Source organism: Pararge aegeria, chromosome 1, assembly GCF_905163445.1.
Source record: "Pararge aegeria chromosome 1, ilParAegt1.1, whole genome shotgun sequence".
Taxonomy (NCBI): domain Eukaryota; kingdom Metazoa; phylum Arthropoda; class Insecta; order Lepidoptera; family Nymphalidae; genus Pararge; species Pararge aegeria.
In genome coordinates this window covers 7910251-7932879 of record NC_053180.1, presented here as the reverse complement: position 1 = coordinate 7932879, position 22629 = coordinate 7910251, and the positions used below count along the sequence as shown (strand labels likewise).

At 34.6% G+C, this 22629-nt stretch overlaps 2 protein-coding genes across 2 annotated transcripts in view; one reads left to right on the top strand and one right to left on the bottom strand.

Moving 5' to 3' along the window:
• Positions 1 to 22629, top strand: part of LOC120627175 (inactive dipeptidyl peptidase 10) — a 167899-nt gene that overhangs the window by 31225 nt on the left and 114045 nt on the right. The gene's annotated exons all lie outside the window — the stretch shown is intronic.
• Positions 11127 to 22493, bottom strand: LOC120627189 (trypsin-5-like). The gene is made up of 7 exons (XM_039895051.1): positions 22332 to 22493; positions 20976 to 21035; positions 20191 to 20350; positions 15059 to 15155; positions 14361 to 14522; positions 13418 to 13540; positions 11127 to 11649 (listed from the first exon to the last, which is right to left on the bottom strand). Exons 1-7 carry the CDS (start codon positions 22417 to 22419, stop codon positions 11143 to 11145), a joined length of 1197 nt encoding a protein of 398 aa, XP_039750985.1. The 5' UTR covers positions 22420 to 22493; the 3' UTR covers positions 11127 to 11142.

Here is a 22629-nt window from a genome sequence, read left to right as displayed (position 1 = left end):
AATGTCTCAGAGAGATGGTAGTCGCATTGTCGCGTTTATTTTATACGTCTATAAAGCACTGGAACAATGAGATCATTAAATAACAGAAGGCAATCTGTTTTAGACCCGAGCGGCACAAGACCATGGTATTTAAAACTTCCTGCAAAAGACCTATGTCCAGCTGTGGACATCCATTGTTTAACATGATGAACTATTTAATTACTCTATTTAAAGACGTTGCTCTCTCCTGAAGCCCATAAAAAACCTGGAATCTAATCTCAGTCTAATTTCTGCCCACTGCGCCAATAGACAGCCGATTGGCGCAATGTACAGCGACCCTGCTTTCTGGGTCCAAAGCAGTGGTCTCGATTCCCACAGCAGAACCATGTTACATGAACATGAATGTTTTCAGTGTCTGGGTGTTTATCTGTATATAATAGGTATTTATGTGTATTATATTCATAAAAATATTCTACGGCTATCTCAGTACTCATAACAAAAGCTACGCTTACTTTGGGGCTACATAACTATGACATACACTACTAATATATCCGACACAGTATATAAGCATATTTGGAAAAAAATAACTTCCTGATTCATATAAGATTTAAAAAAACAAGATCTTGTTTATCAAAGCCTTTAATAGTACCTACTACTGGAAAAGGCACCTGGTTGTAGATAAACATATAACAGCAGTTTAAATAAGACTTAAAAGAGCTTAATTACCCTCGTTATAAAAGCACCTGCTCTTGGCAGCGCTCCGAATACAATTTCTTGGTGTCTGAATTTACAATTTGTGTTTCCGGAATTAGTTACTAAACTGCATGCAAGGTAGTGCTACCCGAGTTTAAAACTAAAACTATAAAGAATCAGCGCATTATTTGAATTTTTATTTTCAGTAGAATTACATACTCGTTCTATCAATATCTCACTGCTGACACATATGTCACAGGAAAGAGGTTTTAGAGCAACTACAATACTCTAATACGGGTTCCAATCACTATCACATTAGAACGACATACGACTAGAATGATGAGAGTCCAAAAATGCTTTCTTATTTCTTTGCATATCATAGTATTCCGACGACCTTTATTTACAATAATAAGTAGCCTATGTCCGTCTCCGGTATCCGAACTGTATCTGTGTCAAATTTAATGAAGATCCGTACAGTTTTTTAGCCGAATAAATAAACAAACACATTTTCACATATACGTCTAGTTTCTAGCTGAATTCTTACTTGTACAGTTACAAATCTAGCATAACCTACTTATATTTATTTACTATCACAATTAGGACGGACCCCTAAATAAAATGTTTGGTTAGTATGGTCGCTAACAAAACAACAAACTGTATGGAATCAGCGTTATTAATTGATCTCCGTTTGCCAACTTCGGCAATTATACGCTCCCATCATTCGGTGGATATTGTTGGAGGATGGCCTCAATATTAGCGTTTGATGATAATCTAAGTAAGTGTCATCAGTGTAATAAAGTTTCAATGCCCAACACAGACTTCCTCTCTCCTAAGATGGTTTTAAAGCAGAGAGAGTAAAAGCGCACCAAACCGCATTGGAGCAGTATAGTACAATTATTTATCTATCTATACTTATAATAAAACTGTAACTGAAAGATTGCTGTACATTTAATATAATTTGAAAATTTTGATTGGGGGATACTTTATAATCGATACCGATTCCAAAACAGATTTTTATTTAGTTTTTCCTATCATGATATTAATACTTATCCAAATAAATAGTTTTATAAATATTAATTTTGATTCTGTACCTGCAAATTACTTTTTAAATTGTTCAAATTGAACCTATCGCTTAGAAGTTGCGAAGGGCATAGAAACGCAAAAAGTAAGAAAAATGCAGCGGGCCGCCCGGCTGCGATTAACATAGTTTGGAAATAAAACTGGATCTGATAGGTAGCGCTGCAATTCGCTTCTAGGTTTTTTATTAAAACCTCTTATAACCGATTCGGTGCAGACAAAGTTGCGCGAGTCAACTAGTGCACAATAAGATGCTTGTGGGCAACGCGAGAAGTTGCAGCTGCAGTGACCGAATCTAAATTAGGCACATTTATCTAAATTTTTATTTCATGGAATTGACGATTGCTAAAAATTAACAAAAAGATTTGGAAGCTTCTAAATTCACACGTATTTCAATTTTATTTATCTAATTCATTGGCACCGTTATCATCATATCAATCTATTACCGGCCCACTACATATATACTATAGGCCCTAGACCACCGCGCTGGCCCCGTGCTGGACTGGTGCTTGGTGGACTCTACACATCTTTGAGAAAATTATGCAGAATTCCCAGGCGTGCAGGTTTCCTCACGATGTTTTCCTTCACGGTTGAAGCAAGTGATATTTGAATTGCCTAAAACGTATATAACTTAAAAAAGTTAGAGGCGCGTGCTGGGATTCGAACTCGGTCCTCCGAAGGTGAAGCCGAAGTCCTAACCACCGCTACTAAATTATAAGCACATAAATAAAATTGGATGAACAAATCGATAACCCATCTGACACACATGCATTGCAGACGCGTTCAGACGGACCACACCAAAAGTTCGTATCGGGAGTGGAAATAGGTAGGAAATTGTTCATAGATTAGTTTTCTTTGTTCTCCACGTCTGGCTACTAAGCATTTTTGTTTGGGGCCACACAAACCAACCCTCGTTTTCCTTAATAATGGAGATTTACTAACACTAAATATGTATTTTTTGACCGACTTCAAAAATGAGGAGATTCTCAATTATGTTGTTTTTTTTTTGTAATGTTTGTAAAGTGTTAAATTTTTTATATTAGATAGGCTTGCGCTTGGCAACTATCATGCCTTATGGAAAGCAAAGATGCAGTCTAAGTTTGGGCGCGCTTGCCTAGAAAAGTTGTATTTTACGTTCATTTCATAATGGCAAGTTGGTGGCATCAAGAGACTATCTCTTGTTACCACCATCGGGACAAAGACGTGCTGTCAAGCAAATATCGTTGCGTTGCGTTGTCGCGTAGAAATTAGATTAGGGGTATAGGTTCAATATTATATTTGCATCATCACTTACTACAACAACCTTGGTCTGCATCATCTCTTATCGCTGGATGAGATTGCAGACAAGGACTTACTCGTATTAGAATAACATATATGTATATGATATGGATTTACAAGTGCAGTCTATTGACATTCCACAGCAGGGCACAGGTCTCGTCTCTCTTAGGAGAGACTAACCGTGCTAACCGTGCTCTCCGAGGCACGGAGGTTAACACCAACCAATTTCCTAACTTCCGGGCTGGTTACTAAGAACATTCTTGCTCGAAAAATTTCACAACAAGCCAAATATAATGCCAGATTTTATTGCTTTTTGATTAAAAAGTTGGTTTCATAAACCACCACCTGCTTTCATAAACTAAATACAACTTTTGTTTTTTCTGACAGACATATTGACGTCTTCATAAAAGTTTTATATACAGTCTTCAACAATTCATCAACGTCTTTTAGTAGTGAATTATTTTATGAGATATTATTTGTATTATGAGATACTAGCTTTTATTATAGGGCGAGGCTTTGTTTAAATTTGCCGGTAGAATTTTCATGGTATGTGCTATTTCACTGCCCTGAAGGTAGATGGTAGGTGAGTTGTTAAATGAAAATTGTTGCAGCATTGTTTTACAGCTTTCTTGTTCAAAATTAAGCTTGATGAAATTTTACTATGCTAAAATAAATTTGTTACTTTATTATTTATCACAGCATATCTTAAAGTAATGTCGTCCCTCTGCGGTTTATGTCTTTAGATGGGCTTGAAACAGGTATTAAATGGATTTTGATCAAAATTTCACCTATAGATATTTTACTAAGAAGTTAAACAGCAAACGTCTACGTTGGGTTAGGATTCAAATCCCTTAGGAACCAATTGTTTTCTCGGGCTAAATAGTATTCTCGAAAATGCAAGCAATTATTTTTCTAAATATCGTTAAGACGATTGTCGTATTAAGTCAAGAAAACAAGTAAAACAATTATTTTTATCTAAAGGGAACGGTATTTGGTGGATTTTCGGTTATAAAAAGTATCGTATTTCCATTTCAACAATACAAGCAGTTAACTCGGGCTAACATCGGTAACTATTTGATAACATTATTGTGGGTAAATTTTAATTAATATTATAAATGCTAATGAGAGATAATTTTTTCTTGGTTACGCGTTCAAGCCTGCATACTAACCTGAACTACTCAACTGATTAAAATTTTTCATCGATAGCAAAAGTACCGATAAGGACAATGTCTTTAGTACTAAGTATAACTTTAGTACTGAAAAAAGTAGTGTTCCAAAGAAGAAAAGGTCAAGTGATAACCAAACCCGACTTGAATAAAAAAATCTACACTAACAGCGAAGCGAAGCTGGCAGAAGCTAATTATTATATCTTATCTTATATCTTTAAACGAGCAATTCTTATTTATATATAGTAGGAATTTCGGAATCGGCTCCAACGATTTTCATGAAATTTAGTATACGGGCGGTTTCGGGGGCGATAAATCGATCTAGCTAGGATTCATTTATATAGGAATCTCGGGCAAAAACTGCAAAAAATATTCTTTTTGAGAGATTTTGAAGCGTGCGATGCGTGAACGGTAAACGTTACGCCAAACGTGTAAGTATATCGGAATTGTCGGAATTGTTGTTTCTTTAAAATTCTATAAAACAGTCCGTGACAACATACGAATATTTTTTTAAGTCGGCTCATTCGCAGACGAAGTCGCGCGGGTTTCCTAGTTAATAATAAATTGGCATACACGACTCGGTAGATTCTTATGACTGTGGACACTTTGTCACAGTTACACAGTAGAGCTTTTCGAAATAGAGCTCGTCCGGGATAGTACCTACTACAGTCATGCTTATTTCCGTTGCAAAGCAGCATTGCCTTCACCAATCAGCCGTGCTGTGTTCCGGTCTGAAGGCTGTGGGTGCTAGCATAGTTACAGGTACGGGTACGTTACATCGCATACCCAGCGAAGTGTTTTTTGTTAATAGGCGCTAAGTTTCTACTAACAATCAGGTAGGCAACAAGCTTATTACGTAAATAATTACTATAAAAAAAGCTATCCAGTAACTTTGTTTTTTTTAATGCACTTAGCAGAATAAAAAAGGGCGTCGGACATTTTCCTGTTCGTGGAATGAATCGTTTCGTGCCGTACCAGGCGGCTATGAGACGGTAGGAAGCTTTGTGTTAATCCGCCCGTACAATACTTTTCAGTACAATACTGTCGTTTCATGTCTTAAAGCTCGTCTGAATCAAACTTTGTGGATTGTTTACCAAGTTTGTCTTCGAAATTTGTAGGATGTTGTGAAATTACTTTAATGAATTGTGTAATTAACATTGGTCTGTTTCACTTTGAAAATGATAATTTACTTATTTCTTTTAAATCGCCTTTGTAAATTTATTTGTAATCAAAAATGTAATCAAGTTGTTTTTTATTAAATTATATATAGAATGGTTAAGGAGTATTAGTCGTCGCAGATTGTTACTAGTCATCGCACGACTTCCGCGGGAAGAGCAGCGGTAGTCACAACTGTATTCTGATATGCCATCACCACTCGGCACATCTTAAATTTGTCATTGATCGGACTCACGATGAAATCACCGGTTTAAAATCTGGTTGTAAATATGCACCCAATGTGATTACCAATGAATTTTTAATTTTACTTACTATTTGTGAACTCACTATTCCTTACATAAACTGTTTCCTTTCTAAGGATGGCGTATTGTACTCGGTTATGTATTAAACTATATTTTGATCAATAAAGGAAAAGAATACGCATTGGAGCAGCGTGGTGGGCCGATGCTGTAAAACAGTCTCTCCAGCTGCGGCTGATGATTGATGATGGACAAAACGATGTAAAAGTAACGCGACAACAGCTAGTGTCGTATAACTTTGCGTAGTTCACCAAAATGTGTGTTCACCATCATCTACTTACAAACTTTCGCCGCTGCATAACGAGGTCGCGCGACCGACAATTTGCGATTTATAATATTGCAGTCTTGAATACCGGAGCGTTGGAATAATATGTGAATATTGCGTTATTAGTGAGATTCTTTAGAGTGCGCCTCGTTTTAATATTAAACTTCGCTCAGCTTAAATTTGCTTTGAGCTTATAGGACTTTGATATTCTAACGGTACATTGAAAATCAGCCTATGCGGTGTTTGTATACTAAAATACTAGGAAATATAATTATATAATATATTAATTATCTTTACTTCCCATTTTAGTTTTAATATCCAATCGTAAGAAAGTTAGAATTAGTTCGATCTATGTAAGTTACCAACCAAAATTATGGTATTTATGTAATATAATTTACGTACCAACTCGGAGTAATTAAAAATTAGTCCGTAGATCAATCGATCATTAATGTTCATCTACATGACACAATATTAATGTATTATCCATTTTATTAATGTTTTTTTCTTAATTAATTGATTTTTAAATTTAAAGAATTCAACATAAGTAACATAAAACAGCGTTTCTAATTTTTTGATTACTTTCGTTTTTCATTCTTATATTACAAATTATGACACCTAAATTACCAAATATATCGGACCTTCGGAGGCGAAAAAATTATAAAGCCGCTTTATAATTTTTTTTATTGAACTAGAATCTATTTCCGTTCATGCTACACAAGCTCATACTAAGTATATACATATGCATGTACAAGTCTACAAATTAAACTGCTACGAAATACTACGCGTTCCGTAGCTGAGCTACGTAGGCACGCTAGCGATAACTCGTGATGATAATATTGTTTGTTTAAAATAAATAGTACTAATAATATTTGTTTAATAATAAACCAATTCGTGGAATTGGGGATAGAAACAAGGATTTATAAAGGGGGTTGTGTTCGCGTCTTTGTAAGCGTTTGCTGCAGCCTAAAAAGTATCCTGTCTATATTCAGGTTACAATTTATCTATATGTAACATTATCTCTTATCTCAACATTGATTTCCGTTGCTTTTCAGGGATAAATGTATCCTACATCTGTCTCCAGGACGTATGTTAACGATATGCCAAACTTCGTAATGATCGTTGCAGTGGTTGAGCTGAATAATGGTGACCAAGCAAACAAATAAACAAACAAACACTCAGAGACATTTTCAAAATTATTATTGATTAAAGACATTATTATCCAAACTAAATAAAGTTGTTTTATTTTTAAATTCAGAAAATGAAGCTCCAAAAACTTTTATAAGTAAAATCTATTGATTTAAGTCATTACTATGTAGATTCTAATAACGTGCTCAAATAAGGTTTTTGTAAATTCAAAATTTACTTCTACACCAGTTAAGACGAATAAAAAATCATGCCAAATCATAACGAGATCGTTACAGCATACGCCATCATTAAAAGAGAGTGTATTTTAACACTTTTCCCTCGCCTATAAATAATTGCAAAGCTTTTTTCCTCGCCTTGGCCATTAAATAAATTTCTTGCTTCATATTTGAATTATTGTTATTGTAGCGAAGCTCGCATACTCACAAGTTTCATTAAAGTGTTTTAATGAAACTTGTGACAAAAACATGCACTGAAAATGCCTTACACTTTATTACTTAACGATTATGTTAGAAAAGGCAATCATGAAATAACTATATTAACATAAATTTCAATTAACTTGGTTTTGTATTTTTATTTTGTTGTTTTAGGTATGCTTACTTTATGACATTACTAGCTATTGCCCGCGAATTCGTCTACGTTTGATTTTGTTTTTTGATGTGGCATTAAATTTAGTTGTAGTTCTAAAAAAAATTTAAGTATTCAGTATTGCGAAGCATTAAATGAGGGGTTTGCTGTTGTCCGCTCAGGAGTTCTGTCCTCTATCTCCAACCACATTCATCAGATCTACAAGCAAGCATACGGTAGCCGGTGTACTTACAGGCACGTGTGCCATTACACTCACGCCTCAGGTTGATAAATACACGGCGGCACTTTGTAGGACATATTCTGTGCATGCCCTGAGAAGTGTTTATCTGTATATGCAATGGTTTTAAACTTACCATCAGGCGTGCCATCTATGTCGTCTGTCAATATTGATTATATAAGAAAATCGCTACAAAAGACAAACCTGGCATCTTAATATTACGTAACTTCTGTGCTTAAATATATCCCTACCACGTAGATCCAGCACATTTATTTGGGATGATGCGTTAAAATTCTACTTTCCAGCTTTAACATTATCTCCATGCAAAAAATTATTGCGTGAAAGATGAACGAACCTGATCAGTAAGTACGCCCTTGCCAGCAATCTCAACTGATGGTGAGTTATGATGCAATCTAAGATGGTAGCGGGCTAACTTATTAGGGAGTATGACAGTTATTTTAAATCCATATTCTTTGCGGCACGTCTTTGTCAGTAAGGTGGTAACTAGTCATAGCCCATCATGTAAAAACCGTATGTACTCGTAAATTATTAGAAACAATTTAAGCTTTCTTGTGATTTACATTATCCATAGATTTAGTTTACCGATACGTATCTCATCTACACATCCCAGTTAAGCTAAACATACAATTTATCTATAATGGTATTGTATATTGATATATCGATGCATACATTATCCACCAGCACTGGGGAGCAATTAAGGGAGGCCATGTTTTACAACTATTGGCAGTTTGCCTAACGAGCAGAATGGGTATGCACTGACATTTTGTGTTTTTATGTTTGTTTATGCTAATGGATGCATACTAAACTGCAGTTGGTAGGCATCTATTTTAAGGTTCTTACCTCGAATGGGTCTAGTTTACCTAAATATTGCAAAAGTTTATGATAACAATTGATGGTTATATGAAACAAACTGTTTCCTACAGCCAAAGAGTTCCATTTTCAAATAAAATAAATACTTTGAAACTTTTCTGCTGTAAGTGGCCAGCTCCAGAAACGTTTAGTGAACCCATCGTAAATTTGTGGTTTGCTATAATCAGAGATAACCGGACGAAAATAGGTTCGTCCGATTATCTCTGATTATAATCATGATTGTTATTGGTTGTCCGGTGTCAGTTATAGTATGAAATATGTCTAATAGAATACATATAAACAAATGCCTTTCCATAAGGATACGTACATTTAAGCCTATTTGTGTACATATAATTACCCACGAAACGATGGGTACCATCGGTAACATGGAATCTGTAAATGTTGTTTTTGATAATATTAATAAAATAATCTATTAGACATATTACATACAGGTGCATGTCAGCAACTTCATCTGCATAGCATTTCTGATATCCCATGAGACTAAGAAATGTTACCACAGTGTCTAAGCCTGTCTCCAGAAAGCAAACCACAGGCAAAGCAAATAAAATTCAAAGTACAATATTTATGGATATAACCAAGTTCCATTTATCCATGATATTATAATATAACTAGAAACATGACAGATTTTCAATCTCCAATTTAACCATTTAAGCGTAAAGTTAAAAAAAAATATTTCTTAAATATTCAAAGAATATTCTCCCAAAATTTCAAATTTCTACGTACAGCCGTTTGTTATGTAGTATTTTGGTTAGTCAAGAGGAAATTTTATAGTTAGAGTGTACAGAATATAGGAGAAGATCTGGATACTTTTTGTTTTTTGGAATGAACGACATATATGGTGTTGTATAAATATACAACGTGTGACCGAATTACGAAATACTGTAGAAGGATGCTTAAGTACATTTCATAAGATCACTCTGTAAAAATATTAAATCAAAAGAAGTTCGTATGTATATTTATTTTTCCATACAAACGAATTCAAATATGAGAACTCTATTGAAAATAAAGGACCGACACAGGCATAGAATTTACGCTACACGACGCTTACCTAATAATCACAAGAGTAACATGATTTTAATTTTGCACGTGATGTAATGGGTATATCTGATTTCTTTCAGTAATAACTTTGGCAGTGGTTTACTCAAAAACTATTAGGTTATACAGATGAGATTCAGAGACAGTATATAATGTTCCTCTAAAGTTTGTGAAGTAGGTATTATTTCGATTTTCATTTACAGGTCGTATATAGAAAAAATACACTTGAAAAATATAACTTAATAGTACCTGGATTATAGCTCGGAAATTCAAAATATACAATACTTTTGCCGAGAAAATTCAAAGCATACATCTTCACCGCAATACAATTTTGTGTACTAAGGTACATTTGTGTTTAAGTGACCCTAAAAATATCTTTCCCGTTTGTAAATAAGATCCTCTCGGGACATATTTCGACGTTACACACGTCATTGTTGTACAAACGTTAGCAAATTGGGTTTTAATATTTGATATGCGCTTGACACATGATACGCAATTACATAACTGAAGGTTTGTGTCTACAATTACTTAGCAACCGATAGGATAGTGGAAATAGTTATATATATATATATATATATATTAATATATATTCTACAGAACATGCCTACAATAATTAACTTCCAGGGAAGAACTACAACATTTTTTGAGGACGTCCTACCCTTTCCATTTACAGGTCGTATATAGTTGTGTTATCAGCTTTAACTCTTAAATTTGAGTATATTTAAATTCTAAAATGTCATCGTTTTCATTTGCAGTTTGTATCAGCAATGATGTACCGCCAAGAGGTTGTAAACTGTAAAGTACTACATGACCCTAAGTACAACATGCTCCTTTCAGTCCTCCGCGTCAGGTACTGTACCAATCCTACAGATAAATACACAATGCAATATGTTTATTGCATAAAAGATATTTGGTGTAGGTAAACTGACAATGCAACCCGTCTAGTGTCAATTATGTGGTGTTTATACCTTGGAAATTTAGATTTATTTTAGTTCAAAGCAGTAAGGTACCATCGTAAATGTTTCATAAAACATCTTTTATACTAAATGCTTCACAAAAAGTCGTAATTTTTTTCTAACAACGCACATCTTTTTACTTTAATGTACGCATATTCAAGTACCACCTGCGCCTTAATGTCAAGAGTTTTTCAAGCGAAGTATCAACTTCGTTATTCATTAAATTTGCCATGCTGAAGTTTCCCGAAAGAATAAAATGTTGATTAATAACATATTCTTTTAAAATTCTTATGACTATGTAATAAGAGTTATTTTCCTTGGGAGATTTTATGTGATTTTAAATTTAATAAATACACATTTTGTTAATTGCCAATAGTTTTTATTTATAGTTATATGTGTCGTATTTTTTTCTTAGCATTTGAGGTGGCACCATCAAAATAGACTTTCCAAACATCTCAAGCCAATTTTTCTTTTCATCCACCTCATTTGGGTCGGCAGTTGTAGATGTCTTCGCTTTCGCTAAATTCTGCAGATATGATTCGTATAAGCTCATTCGGGGGATAACTGAATTGTCTTCTGCTGGTTCGAGTGGAACATTTATAGGGTCGAATGGAAGGGTGAGCATAAACTTTCTTGGGTCAACGAACATGCTGCTTTTGGTAGATTCCGATGTATTTAGTTGGGTAGTTTTAGTGATATCTGCACTAGTAGATGTTGCTATAGTCGTGGGACGGTTATCTTCGTCCCATATAACGCTGTCCAGCCATCGTGAAAAACTGGACACTTTTGGGAAGGCATGCGTTTTTGTGTAGAGAGCGCATGTGTGTAAGAACGATGATATAGCGATCAATGTGTTGTTCTGTATAACCGCACCGCCATTGTCCTTCTGTAAAGAAACACACCAATCAATCAATAGCCTATAACAGCCTGCTGGACTAAAGGCGTCTCCTAAAGGGAAGCTTTGCCCATATTTACCACGCTGGACTGGGCAGACGGGTCGTAATTACACACCAAACAAACATACACCGTAATAGTAGCACAGAGGACGCTGTGCGTTTCCCATTATGTTACCTCAGTCGTCCCGTATGACATCATCGGGAAGAGGTCTGGTGTCACTAAACGGCATAAAGAAGAACATAAAAACTTGCAAATAGATATCTAGACGCAACTTTTGATGCTTAGTTATACAACGTATACATGAAAACCGAAATAATACTTCAGAGGCTTTAGAGGTACATTATTTACTGTCTCTGAGAGTTATCTGTGAAACTGAAACTCTAATAGTTTTTGAGTAAACCAGATCCATAATTTGTTCTGATAGAAATCAAATACAGCATACATCACATTGAAAAGTAAAATAAAGTGACTCTTGTCACTGTCTTAGGAACGTGTTGCGTAAACATAGGTATACACGTATCGGTCTTTTATCTTCAATAGGGTTGTCATATGTACAAACTTAGAATTTTCTGAATTTGTTTTTATGTAAAAATAAATATGCTTCTTTTGATTTAATATTTTAATAGGGAGATTTCTTATGAAATATAATTGCACCATGCAACCAACAACATAGTTTAATTACAACTGTATTTCGTAATTCTGTTACACGTTGTATACATGCAATCCTTTCTAATGTAGAGATCTGACGACTTATCGATTTAGTTAACCAAAGATTAAAACTAAAAGGCAATAGTTCTTAATTAAGTAGTTCGTTCCACCCAAGTTTTAATCTTTCAAAATATTGTATATCGCACGTATGTTGTAGATGTAGGCATTGATAAATAATTTATTGCTAAATTTGATTAATGCACGATACCTTTCACGAACCCCGCTCAACGTAACGCCCCGTTCAAAACATATTAATGAAACCTATATATCATGGTATTTCCCTCATATTTGTATTTATTAGTGTATGCTGATAAATGAATTTATAACATCATATCGCATTATGAAACTCGGTTTGCTTTCATGATGGGTACGCAGTTCGTTTAAAATCCCTAGAAAATGTAGGATGGCAGAAAATATTGTTTCTTCGCATTTTATTTAAGCTGAAAAGTAGAGCAGGGAATAGTTTGTATGACATAATACATATTATTATAACATTGAACGTCGAGTATTACTGTACATTAAAATACATTTTTATTCTTGTCATTTGGAAATAACGCCACATATTTAAAGTATATATAATACTCGATTTAGAGAACTACTATTTTAGACTGCATGATTGTACACCAACGGATGAGATTGCAGGGTCTTACTTGTAGTTGAATATTAAAAAAAACCTTATTAAATTTTTAAGAAATTCCTTCCTTCCTTAATTCTTTTGTTGAGTTAAATTTTCATTCACTAACAGCTACTAAAATATATAAATAGGTATATCGCATCCTGATCAACGTATATGGTATATATATATATTTTTTAATTTTAAGAAAAATATACATTTTTAAATTAACATAATAATATATCTATTATGGCGTAACAAAAACCCAGTTATATATAACCCAGTATACATCTTTCAGCGCTCGGAATTATGGAATTATTTATTCCCGATAATTAAAGGTTAAGTTAAATTACTATAATGTTCTTAAACGACATCTGTGTACTTACACAGATGTAGTTTAAGAACATTATAGTTTATTTCATGTGGTTTTACTTACTCTACAGAAATGACGATTAGGATCCTGCACGCCACCCACACATATGTATCGCCCTGGCTCTAATTTTGTTGACGACTCGCATATAGACGAATCAATGATTGGTGCGTTTACCACCCTTATATGCTGGAATAATAAATAATGACCAATCAGGTAAATAAATTGTAGAATCGTAAAATGTTTAAGTGTCAACCTTACTTAATAAAATATATGCACCCAAGTAATTTTTTTTTCTTGTTGTAGTATTGGACAAATCTATTCATTTTATTTTTTTATTTAGGTTAAAGGACCAAAAAGACCTGATTGCAATACTTCGCAGGGCATATCAGGAACACAACCCACAAGGTCCGCAATGTGTCCTGTGGCATCAACCTGTGACGTTGGTTTAAGCCTCGCGTACCTGTAATTACACCGGCAACTACGCTCTTTAACTGTGTGTTAAAATCTACTTATATATATTATGTTTGTTATATATTTATATATATTATGTATATTTTATATTTATATATTACGTATATTTATTTAAATTATATATGTATTTGTATCTTTACATTTTGGTATTTATTTATCTATCAACACTCTTGGCACTATCCCGTTCTCTTGCTGTAAGTCTACAAAGGTTGCCTGTAAAAGATTGCTTGCAGCAATAAGGCCGCCTTTGCATGTCTACATTGTGTACTGTATACTCCTTACTGTTTCTTTTCCTGTATGTTATACGTGCAATAAAGTGTTTCTTCTTCTTTAGACTGGAACTCAGCAATGATTTTTAGCGGTAGAATTAAGTATGGAAGCTCTGTCTGAAAAAGCTCAACCACTAATCTTTGCGAGAATAAGTATAAACTAAGTTCCGTTAATTACCTTAGTTTATAAAAACTTAGCCTTGTTAATGCGTATTAGCCTCAAGTTAGTAAGTTTTACGTGCTAAAGAACGAATAGTTTCGCTTACCCCAGTAGGTGTCCAAGCGATCATAGAAGCTAGGTAACCCAAAGCCGCTTCTTCATCTGGTTTCGGTAAAAGCACAGATTGGATCTGAGAAGTAAACTTGACCGGCGCTTGTAATTTGGCGGCTGACACTTTCAGATCGAAGTTATTTATAAGCATTTTAATCTGAAAAATATTGATTTCGGTTACACGTCATTACTTCTTAGAAGCGATAAGGCCGCCTTTTGTATTCCACTACTATTTAAGCACTTCTAATTCCGCAATTGATTGATTTGTAACACCGCCGCACCGCGCTGCTCACTCTCGATTAAGGATGCTTCTTATATTCAGACTATTTTTCTTACAAATGAATTGTAGACACTGTGCAGATTGATTAGGTTACTCAATAGTAGGAGGAACCAATGTCACTGTATACTCGTAGCTCTCGGTCACGTGTAAAGCTAGAGTTAATAATGTTTAATTCAGAAATGTAATTAAAAGTGAAATTCGTATTTGAAATAACACTTTCTTTAAAAAATAATTGCTTTTGACGCTAACAGGAGGGTGGATGGGAATTACAAAAGCAAGGCTACGGCTCGAGTCCCACGACATCGCCGAACCGCAACATTGACATTAATTTTATTAAAATACATTATACATTCCCTCCGAGGACTACAAATTTGATGGAAATGTAAGTCTTGCAGAAGTGAATGTAAATTTACCTTTAAGATTGAGCCGCCTTTGTTATTGTAAGAGCTGCCAATTCTAATTGTGTAATTGCCGAGGTATCTATAAGTTACATACGATGATATGACGTTCCTGTTGATGAAGATAAAACATTCAAGCATTTTAAATGAGTCGACATGAGAAAAAGTATTAAATTAATTATCGAGTGTGAAGTGATTAGAATACAGTAGTTCCATACTCTTCCCGCGGGTGCGAACGAGGCGACTAGGGGAACATAACGGAGCGGAGCGGGAAGCCGCCTCCTTTTTGCTACTACTACGATCTACAGCGATTACCAATCCGCCTGGCCAAGGTAGGGCAAATCCTCCCTTTAGGAGAGACCTTTAGTCCAGCAGTGGACTGTTAAAGGCTATCCAGTATGGCCTCCAAACATTCTACAAGGTAGGGTAGGCGTAAATCATTCGATAATCTGCTCAACAAATGTGAAAAATGCAATATTTTCTTCACTTAAAAATTACTTCATGATTTGAATTCCACCAAATCTTGACCGATTTCTGCCACTGTTGTCAAACTCCAGAGAGATTTTTCAACGACGCGGGAAATATTGTAATACACCAGTGTGTTACAAACACTATTTCATCACTCTCGGACGGCAGCTCCAACACGACCGAAGTCATCAGGTGCAGAATGTATGTAGCTTAACGTGCTCTCCGAGACAGGTGGGAGCATCTGCCGTCGAAAAGGCCTTGCGGTGCTGTATGGCAGAACACTGCATAACTATTTCGACTTTATGTTACGTTTATTTAGTGTTTTCAGAATAACTGATTTTTTTAAATGAGGTTACACATATTTTTTACAGAAGTCCCACCTATGCCTACTTAGAAGAACATATATTTTATAACTGATAAAAGTCGCCCATGAGCTATTTCACGCCGATACTCGTTACATTAAAGCTAAATAACCAGAGTTTCTTCAAAGAAGTAGTTCCAGTGAAATGGGAAATTTAAATCCCTGACCCGTTGCTACAAAATGGTAACAAATTAAGTTTCTGAAATGTTTGGAACGCTTTTATGCTAGTACGGTAGTACGGATTGAAGTTGTAGAATAATTTAATTGAATTTTTATGAACCTGCACCGAACCGGGTATTGCAACTTTGAGGGGATTAAGTTGATTGTGGAATTTTATTACAGAAATCTAGGACTAATTTAAGGTATTTTTGTGACAATTTCGTCATTAAAGATGAAAAGATTTACACGTGGTGGGATTGCTAACAATTTAAGGTTATTTAGGGGCCTATGGGCTATGGCTATTATTGGTGATCATTTTTGATAATTCTCTCTAACTATTTCATGTGAAATAAAAATAACTTAATTAATATTTTTTATGAAGCACGGTCGGTACAAAAATTGTAAGTTAGGAACCCAATTTTTTCAGTTAATTATGGAGCAATCATCGTTAAAGCCGCGTTATGGGAAAATGCTATAAACCCCTCTCTTCAATGCGAGGGAAGGAATGTGCCCATCAATGGGAATTAATTGGCCGAGGATGAAGACGATTGTAAATAAACTTATAATTCCGTTGCAGATCTTATTCAAATAAAAAATTCAATTTCCAAATTCCAATTCAAAAATGTTTTATTCGTGTATACTTTATCACACGCACTTATGAAGCGATCATACAAATAATATTTTACCATTAATGATAAGAGATGGTGATAACTACAACTTAAAACTAAAGCTAGGAGAGTTCCAAACGCGTCCAGTTCGCGCCCCTTCAGTTGATTTTTAAATTTTGTTATATTTTTACGGACATCAATTAAGTAACGTGAGTAACGTGAATTTAATACACTTGGTTTTTTTCTGTCAATACCAAAATTATTGGCCTCAAACCATTGTTCTTTAACGAGACATTTGTTTACATCGTCAAGATTTGTTTCGCGTCGTTTAATTTTAAACATCAGTGATTAGCAAACAATACTATCCCTTGATTGTTCTTAGCAAGATAAGGAAGGTCATACAAATGAGGAACCCGAAAGGTCCTAATATAGACCCTTGAGGGACACATATTTTCATTTATTACCAATTTTACACCAATGATTAAAAAACAATGGATATCTAAATTAAGTTTTAGGTAAAGTTAATTACATAAAGTTAGGTTTGTAATATATGCTAAAAGATAATTAAGTCTAGGTACGTCAACTACAGAACATTATTGCCAGTTTACCATGTTGTGTATAAAAATGATCATAAGTTACTTAAAAAGAAGGACTTCAGTTTTTATAATGCTAGACGTTTACAATAAAAAAAACCATAAAGATACCTCATATAAATTCATTAAATCGTTGAATATATAAATACTAAGCGATTCAATCGACTCGGAACAATCAATCTACAAGCGCAAGACAAATCGTGCGTCTAAAACAAAGGAATAGGAGAAAATGAGATTTCGTATGGAGATTTAATGGCGTATTCTAATGAAGCACGCAAAGCGAAATGGTTTATAAAAAATAATGTCTTGGATTAGCATAAAAACGTCTTATGAATGCAAAATTGAATGTTCTGGCTTCTCGGAAAAAAATGTAAGATTTTTTCAGGATTAAGAGAGGTGATTCAGGTGCTGTTGCTGTATTTCTATTTGTTTAGAATAAACTGACCTAATATAGAAACAAGTATCAAAAAATTAATTTAAGTACAAATTTAAAACCTTATTTCACTACCGATTTGGTAACTTTTTACTGAGATATGTCTCAATAAAAAGTAACTTTGTCTGTGCTTTTCAGTTTTTTAAAAGCCCCGTGGAAGCTTTTCCTGTCTCGGTATCAAAAGAATCCTGTATCTATCAATAAGACGCATATTTTTGAATAGCACTACACGTTAGTACTTTATTGCAATCTGTCCTAGTAACACAGGCGTAAGTAATGATGGACTATCTTATATTGGTCAATGACGCAACACATTATAAACAAATCCAAGCGGCGGTGACGAAGAACTCATGAAAGAATGAAAGCAACTCCGTGTGTGTATGAGAAAAAAAAAATACGTGTCGGCAAAATGTGGCTCTTTATTCCCAGACAAGAAAAGCTCCCTAAGATTTGTAGGGCATATGTTGGCCTGTGAGATCGTTTTTATTGCGTTTCCACGGTCCCTTCTCAACAGAATCGCCATATAGGACCCTTTAAAGAATATTTAACGCAATTTCCTATATTTTGCACCTATTTTGGTTAGTTTATGTTGCCTTTACAGATTTTCACTATTTACCCAAAAGCAATATTTTACTTTAATATTGTTTTACAAATCCTAGTTTCTGAAGAGCTAAAACACTTGAAACTCTAACCTTTGTAGTATTATGATAAATGCATGAATTTAATTTTATCTAGTGAAATTATCCTTAAATAATAATGGGTTCTTGTGATCTCAGTTTTCAAGACTGTCAACCATAAACATTGTGCTTTGATTTTAAAGGATTTTAAGTATAGTTCAATTGTTAAGTTATAATGCTTGATTTTTAACCTCAAGCTCAACCTTTTAATACAGACAATGACAATTTAAAGTAATCGGTTTTCTCAAAAATTTGATTAATAACAAACATCATTCCAGAGACATGGACACATATAAATAAAATGTAGACAGTATCAAGTAAAAAGCTTTCCTACTGAACCTAGAGAAGTTTCTCTTGAAAAAAAAAGATGTAGTTGCCTTTAAAAGCATGACTAAGTGTTGTGATTAGTCCATCGCAAGCAAACTTTTAAACTTATAGCGGGTCAGGTAAAATCAAATACAACTTGAAAGGCTCCGTACATAATTAGAGAAATATCTCTAGAGGAACTTAATTGAAATTTTCTAGGTTTCGACAAAACATTGAAATAACTTAACGCAGGATTTAATTTAGCCGCAGCTATTTGCAAATATTTCCGCTAAAACTTCTGGGTTTTGGGCTCGAAGGTTTTATTTAAAAGTTCAAATTGTATATGTTCAAATTGTATATGTGAGTTTTGTCCTTAAATGTGTAAATGGCGTATTTATATTCAGGTTAGCATTTCAAAGGGTTTTTGATTCATTCTGAAATTTCCTCTGTTAATATTTGGAAAATGAAAATATAAGGCAAGAGATAAATTATACTTATTCGCATATTCGTAGGGAACCCTTATATTTAGGTAAACTTTTATAAAGATTTCAATTTTCTGTGCAAATATTTTCTTCATATTGTATGGAGGAAGTTGCTTGTTAACTTACGCCATCTTTCTGTACATACCTTCTAAATATTTACTTAACTTAATGCTTTTACGGATGATAGAGAGAGCAATATTTGTTTTTTCACTTGATCAAATTAGAAATGAAACAATAAAGAGCTAAATCGCCGGTATATTTTAACTGCCATGTCGGTCTTGTGGTGAGCATGTTCGACTCAAGATAATGAGTTCCTGGGTTCGAACCCCAGGTCGGGTCCATAAATACGTATAGGCAGTGGCGTGCACTGAATTTCTTACCAGGGTATATGCACTATATGTATATATGTATATGCACTTCATACATTCACAAAAGCACTGCCTACCCTAAAATTTATATGTAACTCGTATTGAAGGAGGATTTTTGCCCTTTTTATGCAATTGATCTGCTGAATGCATACCCTAGTAAGGAACCAGGTGCACGCCATTGCCGGCACCCATGCCCTAGACCGTAACATAGATGTTGCTTCTTTTGCTTACTGTGGCAGTACTTTCCCGGTCAAGCTGTGCAATAAAAAGCTCTACTACTACTATTAGGACGTTCGGTTCTACGGTTAATCTCTTTCCGGTCGTGTCAGAGCCCGATTGGACAGCCAATCGGGCTATTAGAGTGAAGGAATACGTTTGGAACCCTCAAAGCTACGTACATATTCTCTATATATTGTCCACATGAAATGTGCCATGTTCTTATTTGAATCAGGAAATATTTGACCTCGACTTTAGGAGTGTTTAAACTAAGCCATTTCTAGAAGCAAAAATCTGGTTATTTCTGCTTTAAATTCCTAAGGTTAAAAATGATGCAAGAACTTGTTAATTGAACAATGAATTACATCACCACTTCTTGAATTATTCTGTACTGCGCTTCTGAGTTTAGTTGTTAAGCTTGACTATAGTTAGGAATTGGAGCTCAGTACTAACTTAGGTTACGTCAAGTTACTTACGATTCAAAGCATTTAGACAGTGTTAACATCCAGTGGGTATTAAGTATGATTGCACTGCACACATAGCTATCATTCTTGAGTAGGGAAGCAGCGTAAGGATGCCGGACTACTTGTGTGACTGCAGCTCCTATGCGTTCCTCACTCTCGTCGATTTGGTCATCTGCAAAGGTTATTTATAATTTGAATACAATAAATATAAAAGTTAAAAAAGCCCACATTATTTTTCTATTGTCAAAAGTACATACAATTTAAAAACAAAATAAGACAGACAAAACATTTATGGATACTGCCGATGGAACTATTTAAGATTGGATAGATTTAAGGGGATGCCGACTAATGACAAATGTTGCCTATTTATCGGTTTTTTCTAGGGTATACTTTGGCGTGTGTGCCCAGGAACTTCATAATCTTGTTCTTCCCGCACCATTTTTCTGCTTCTCCTTATGTAGTTGACATTCAGTCAACACGTATGAAGCGCATTTCATCCTCGCTGCTGATACGTACCACCAAGGTTTAGAACGTTCTTCCGGCATCAGTGTCTCCCGCCACCTGACATCCATCAAGGCAAGGGTGAATAGGCCTATTCTAGGCAAGCGCGCCTACTTAGACCAGATCTTTGCTTTCCATCAGGCATGATTGTCGTCAAATCCAAGCATATTATATAAAAAACTAACGCTATTCGGCGGTAGTAGGACAGTGATATGCTTGATGGCATGGCTACACGATGGTCGGACTAATTTTGATGACTTGACTACATATGTAAGTAATTTTGTTTGTTTTCCTACCTCCGTCTTTCTGCGTATAATTTCTTGAGCCAGTATAGTCCATACCAACATCCTTGTCACCTAAGAAGTTCAAAATAATGTTATAATTTTTATTACTTTGATTATGTAAACATTGGTGTTATAAAATACCGTTTAAAGTATTTTAGAAATGACTTAAGATAATTATTATCTTTCACTAATATTTGGCAGCTTACAAGATCTGGGTGTACAGGCGGATGCTTTGAATATCCTGGAAAGATCATGTTCGTAATATCACCGTGTTGCAGACAATGGTGAAGTCGACAGAGATTGAGTTAAAAAAGGTAGTTATTCTACCTTTTTTATGTAGAATAACTATATGCGCAGTCCAAAGTACAACCTGCTCCAACTCATTATACAAGGCAAGCGTAGGCCTGTTCGAAGGCCAATTTCCTGGCAGAAAAATCTACCAGTGTTTTAATGTCATGAATACAAAGTCACTATTTAGAACAGCTGTTAATATAGTACAGTTAGCCCTAAAGGTTGTCAACCTCTGATAGGAGATGGCACAAGAAGAAGAAACTATGATACGTTTCCATCCACGATACGGAATTCTTGGTGCGTAAAGCTGTCTCAAACTTCACCGGTTTATTCTTTTGTACTAGACGGTACTTAATAATGTTTTGAATGTTTCCACATCAATAAACAGAGCCCTGTTTCAGGCACTTCAGATAGCGAACCATGAGAAATGGCGAGTGAAACAAGTCTAAAGACAAAGGAAATGCTTTTTAAGCGAGAAAAGCTGTCTAATTGGAAATAAAGGAGAGGGCTAAGTGTTTGTCTTAGTATAATTAAATTAAGAAAACACTCAGCGTCTCCACTTAAAGAATACTAATTTTGCACTGAGAGCATTTCTTTTGTGTTACGTACCTACTTACTTCCTATTTTAATTGTCAAACAAACTGGGTTAATTGTTCCAAAATCATTTTACTTAAAGGAAACATTTTTTATTTTCAGCTGTTTCGCTAAAATGTTCAAAAAATCAAGGACGACAATTTTGGTATAAATAGTTATAAAGGAATTGGGTTAAATTCTATATTATACAGTCTGCATTATAATGACCTAAGTGCCCTGTGCCTGGTATGATAACAGAAATAATGCAAACTTTTTACTTTTTAAGTGATTGAATTCACCAAAAAAAAAAAAGTTTGCAAGCAGGTAATATCTAGCAGGTAATAGTTACATTTAATAGAAGGTTATATCAACATTTTAGTTACATAATAATTTTTGAAGCTAAATTTAGCATATAATATAAGTAATAAGGCATTTATGATATTTTTTTTTTCCTATTTTAGTATTTAGTTTTAGTAAATACTATTTATAATACAATAACTTTACCTGACTCTCCATTATCTTCTTGACTTTCGATCTTCCCCTCAGTCTGCATTTGAGCGACCAGTACCAATAGCAAACCAACACGCCACATCTCTAATGTGTAGTGTGGTTTAGCGAACAAAGGCTGTATACGTTTCCTGATCGCTCCTACTTACAGAGCTATTAACGTGCAGAGTGAGCAAGAGTTATTGTTTAGTTTTAGGTGCGACGTGATCCATTGCTTATTAAAAGAATAGAAACGGTTTAATTTCAAAAGAACTAGGTAATAAAAATTGCAGTGTGGATAGCAGACATACAACTT